This window comes from Helianthus annuus, chromosome 4 (assembly GCF_002127325.2).
Source record: "Helianthus annuus cultivar XRQ/B chromosome 4, HanXRQr2.0-SUNRISE, whole genome shotgun sequence".
Taxonomy (NCBI): Eukaryota; Viridiplantae; Streptophyta; class Magnoliopsida; order Asterales; family Asteraceae; genus Helianthus; species Helianthus annuus.
The window spans coordinates 24,449,194-24,454,579 of NC_035436.2; the positions used below are offsets into that span (position 1 = coordinate 24,449,194).

Consider the following 5,386-nt stretch of genomic DNA (forward strand, 5'->3'; position numbering starts at 1 on the left):
ACGCGTGAGAGGGTGCCATCACGTGACGCCCCTACCCCCTTTAGCGATCATTATAATTTCGGGTTATATGTTATATTAGACTAAGTTTTGGTATGTACTTGTCCTCGCCTTGTATAGTACTACCTTCAAATTAAGTTCCAGTACATTTTGTCTTTTAACTTCATTATAAGTGCCTTCTCACATCCACTAAATGCTATTTGTTCCTCTTCATTACCTTTTGCAAGCTTCACTTTCTTTCCATCATTTGTAGTTCTCTTTCTATCTCTCTCTCTCTCTCTCTCTCTCTCTCTCTCTCCCTCTCTCCACAAATTAGGGTTTTCATTACATCTTTATTGATGTCTTCTGTGTGTTGAACTTGCAAGAAATCTTTAACTGATGGCAGGAAAACAGGGAAATATCAAAGAGTTCAAACACAGGTAAAATAGAGAAAAAAAAGGTACATGTCTTTTCCATAAATCATTTGTGATTTGTTATTGTCATCTGATCTTGAAACAAGTTGCATATAGAATCAACAAAAGCAAATAATAAATGGGTATACACACTCACATAAGTCAGATGTTTCTATCCTTTCAGGTAATTCCCTTTGGCTAAAAATAGATGTATCACAAATCTCTGAGGTTGTGCTATGCTTTGTTGACCTGATTAGGGTTTTCTATTTCTAAAAAAGCATCTATGCACCAATCCCATAAAAAAAAAATTAACTTCTTATCAAGGGTTGATGTACACCTATATGTTCAAGCCACTAATTTGCCTTAATCTATCACTTCACCAGATCCCATATTATAATTACTATACATGATTCTGTTTATGTGTTCATTAAAGACCTTGTAAATCTACAAAATGGAGAGTTTGATGTTTAAAATCAATTAACTTTCGAAAGACAACTAGGGTTTGATTACTAGTTCACTTATCTGCAAGAAATGCAACTAAACAGAATTTTATTTCAAATTCATAGTTCTTGTACATTAAAAAGAGTCCATATACGAGTAACACGTATGACATAGGGTAGAGATGTATGTTGAACACTAAATATTGTGAAACAAGCATGTACAACAAAATGATTCATACATTTTTTTCATTCATAATTTCTTTAAAATTCAAAGTAAATAATAAAAATGCAATATTTATTTGCCACCTAAAAATTCAAAAAAAAAAAACGATCTTTTTTGTTAAATAACGTACACATGTGCAAGTATTACCAAAGTATAACCTCCACATGTGTTCTCAAAATGGTCAACAATTAGAAATCAACATATAAAGAAATTAGCGTGATGATTTTTTTATGTACATAAATATACGTATATGTATGTGTAAGAAGTACAAAATTTTAAAATAAAAACAACTGGTCAAAATATTTAAAAGATTTAGGTTTGTTTTTTCACCTAGACATGGTATTAAGTTTAGTTAAGAATCATTACATTTATACTCAATTTGCTTATAATTAGTAACTAAATAGTTCTTAATTACCCTGCAGATAAAATAAGACTACTATGATGGCTTCATCAAGCTCTTACAACTCCCCATGTGCTGCCTGCAAGTTCTTGAGGAGAAAATGCCTACCTGGCTGTGTTTTTGCACCTTACTTCCCTCCAGAAGATCCGCAAAAATTCATAAACGTTCACAAAATCTTCGGTGCAAGCAATGTCACGAAGCTCCTAAACGATGTGTTACCACACCAAAGAGAAGATGTAGTTAGTTCACTTGCATATGAAGCCGAAGCTCGGGTTAGAGACCCCGTTTATGGTTGTGTTGGAGTCATATCTTTCTTGCAACGGCAAATCGACCGCCTTCAAAAGGATCTTGATGCTGCAAACGCTGATTTGATTCAAATGAATTCGATTCAGCTGGTGAATCCACTGCAGAGAGGCAGTACTGATCATTTTTATGCAAGAAGGGTTGGTGGAGGTGGTACTGGATTTTATCAGCCACTTCCTTCTTTTCCTGATTATCAGTATGTTAATAGACAAATAAATAGACGTACCCAGTAAAATCCTACTCGATCATAGAGTAAGGTAATTATCATTATGTTAATAGTACGTCGAACATGATCACTGATGGTAGCGGCGGCCGCTGTGGCGGTGGAGGTGGAGTAGGTAATATGTGAAGTAGATGATGATCTATAATATTGTCAGCCATGAAAGGCATAAGTAGGAAAAGCTTTGTTCGAGTCTGTATTATATATATACACACTTGTGTCACCATTAGAAAATCCATGCCAGCAAAGAAGAGATTTTATAAATGAGCTAGCAACAAGTTAAAAGAATAATAGATTGAATGATTTTATACTAAATAATAACGATTATTATGATAGAAAATATATAACATTTTGTCTGTTGGCTAAGATTGAAGTTGGAAAAAATTCCATTTATTCATTATAATAAACTGTTTAGTTTCTAATATAGTATAAATAATTGTGTTTAGATATACGATAATAACTAATTAAACTTTACAAAATTACATAAGAGTTTTAAAATTCTAACAAACAGATTGTGACATATATTTATTATATAAGCTGTTTAGTTTTCAAATTTTACATACTTATCAAAATATATAGATATAGAAATTATGATATTTATGTACAATACAAAGATATATATATATATATATATATATATATATATATAGGAAAAGGATCATGTGAGAAGTGATATGCTAGTTGAGAAACTTGAGAAGCATTCTGGACCACACATTTTTCTAAGCCTTTCGTAATATACACATATGTATAGTTTAAAATTGACTATATACATATGTGTATAACTCAATATACATATATGTATATAGTCAATTTTAAACTATACATATGTGTATATTACGAAAGGCTTAGAAAAATGTGTGGTCCAGAATCCTTCTCAAGTTTCTCATATAGGGTGGACTTCTCTTAGGATCCCTACCCTATATATATATATATATATATATATATATATATATATATATATATATATATATATATATATAGGTAAAGTGTAAAATACAATATCTCTTAACGTACATTACGTACGATATAGTGAATTCGCATGTTATAAAATAGCAGGATGAAATCGCATGTGATAATTTTTGATGAAATCGCATGTTGTTTTTTTGTAACAATTTTGCATGTGATAATTTTGATGAAATTGCATGTTGGTTTTTTGTAACAATTTCGCATGTGGTAATTTTGATGAAATCGCATGTTAAAAAACCAACATGCGAAATTGTTACAAAAAACAACATGCGATTTCAATGCCGGAAGATGATCTGATGGCTGAGATTGTAGCGTACGTAATGTACGATAAAGGCATTTGTACGATAACCTAACCCTATATACAATTTTCTTATAACTGTCACAAATTGTCCTTTAACTAATGGAAATTACAAAAAAAAATGTCCTTACGTTGTAATTTTAATACATACGGTGTCTTTTTACTCTAATTTAGTTGTATCCTTTTGCCCTGACTCAATCCACTACTCACATGAAGACATGTTTCTCATTTCATATTTCTAAGGATCATTTATGTAAAATAAACCTTAAAAATTTGAATCAAATATATAATATATCTCTCTTTCTCACTAAAAACAATAAACAAAACAATTTAAAAAATAAGTGAATAAACCAGGGTTGTTATCTTATTCATCGTCCCTTTCTTTTTCTTCTTTCACCGTTTGATTCCCCGATTTTTACCACTTTAGACACAAGGACCCTTAATTTTTTATCCAACAATTTCGTTAAATTCCGCACTAGTAGGTGTAGGGTACGTTAACATGGAACAAATATGATACGAACAGTGGCGGATTCAAAATTTTTCCCAGGGGGTGTAAAAAGATAGGTCGGGTTAGAATGACCTTGGACATGTTGGCTCGAATGGGTCAGGTGAAGAATTACATAATGAAGAACAACATTAATTCATAGCAAACACCCTGAATTCAGCCTTAAGAAATAATATAAGTAATTGAACCAATAATTAAATATTTGAATTGCAAATGATGAAAAGTTCAATCTTAAAACAATCTAAACACCAAAACCAAGACCTGATTCTTGTAAGACAATCCCCATATCTAACTTATGTGTGTTTGATCCACTAAAACATATTTCAAAAACAGAAATCAAATGTTCAATTACAACAAATACTCTATAAATTTAGTGCAAATACATGGGTGCCACCATAGTTCACATCAGGTTGTCACAAACAAGAATATATTCCAAAAAGAAAAATCATAATTAGAATCGATTTATCCTCATAGTTCTAGGTTTGCTGGGACGTGGACTAAACTAGTGAAATGCAGTGTTCGGTTAAAAGTGGGTGACGTTAGTAGTGTGATTATGATCCGGGGTAGGCTTGGGAACGGAGCTGTAATAAGGTTCTGGATAGACCCTTGGGTTTCTCAGGATCCTTTAAAAAACATTTTTCCGGATTTGTTTCGGTTAGAGCAGGAGAAATCTTGTTCGGTGGGGGATAGAATCATGGGGGCTGCTTCGGTTGGTGGCTTACAGTGGAATTGGAGACATGAACCATCGACAGAAGTGGAGTTAAATCAGTTGCAGGATTGTCTTCTGTTGATAGATAGGATTCAAGTGCTAGATTCGGCCGATAAGTGGTGTTGGGATACAGTTGATACAGATGGGTTCTCCGTTTTGGATGTCAAGAGATGGATTGTTAGTGGTCGGCCAAACATAGACCAAGCGATTTATAGGTGGTGCAAATGGATTCCGATCAAGTGCAACGTGTTTATGTGGAGAATGCTTATGGATAGGATTCCTACGAAAAAGGCGCTTTCTAGGCGGAATGTCAACTGCGGAGACGGTTTATGTAGTTTTTGTGAGGAGTTTGAGGAGACCGTTGACCATATTTTTACGGCCTGTTTGGTTGCTACGGGAGTATGGAACGCGATAGCTAGATGGGTTGGTCTCCCTCAGTTCTACTTCTTTTCGGTGGCGGATATCCTCCATATGGAGTATACGTCTTCTTGGTCCAAGGAGAAGAAGATGGCGCTTCATGGGGTGCTGTGATCTCTTGTTGGAGGATATGGAGGGCTAGGAATGAGGGGATATTCAAGAACGAAAGGCGGACCGTTGTTGATATTGTGGCGGACATTAAAGCTTTGGGTTTCTTATGGTTTTCTAGTAGGTATAAAAAGGGATTGGTGGGTTGGATGGATTGGAAGAATTTCTCTTTTGATGTAATGTAACTTTGGTTTTGGGTGTCTCCGTCTTGGAGATTTCCTGTCGTTTTGGTATTTTATGAAGTTCGCCTTTCAAAAAAAAAACAATTTATTGGGCCAACATCTGAAACAGTTTGAAATTGATCCGAAAGTCGATTTGATTTCTTCGAAAAAAAAAACTAAATGTTAAATTCGGATATTTGAGACCAACAATAAACTAAAATCGGAAATGCGTACCTCAAAATTAACA

At 33.7% G+C, this 5,386-nt stretch overlaps 1 protein-coding gene and 1 pseudogene across 1 annotated transcript; both read left to right on the forward strand.

Annotated features, from left to right (window-relative positions):
• Positions 1-217: 217 nt before the first annotated feature.
• LOC110934470 lies at positions 218-2,280 on the forward strand (annotated as a pseudogene).
• A 2,158-nt stretch (positions 2,281-4,438) lies between these two features.
• On the forward strand, positions 4,439-4,984 carry LOC110933093. The gene has a single exon (XM_022176332.1). The coding sequence runs from the start codon at positions 4,439-4,441 to the stop codon at positions 4,982-4,984; it is 546 nt and encodes a 181-aa protein (XP_022032024.1).
• The last annotated feature ends 402 nt before the right edge of the window (positions 4,985-5,386 follow it).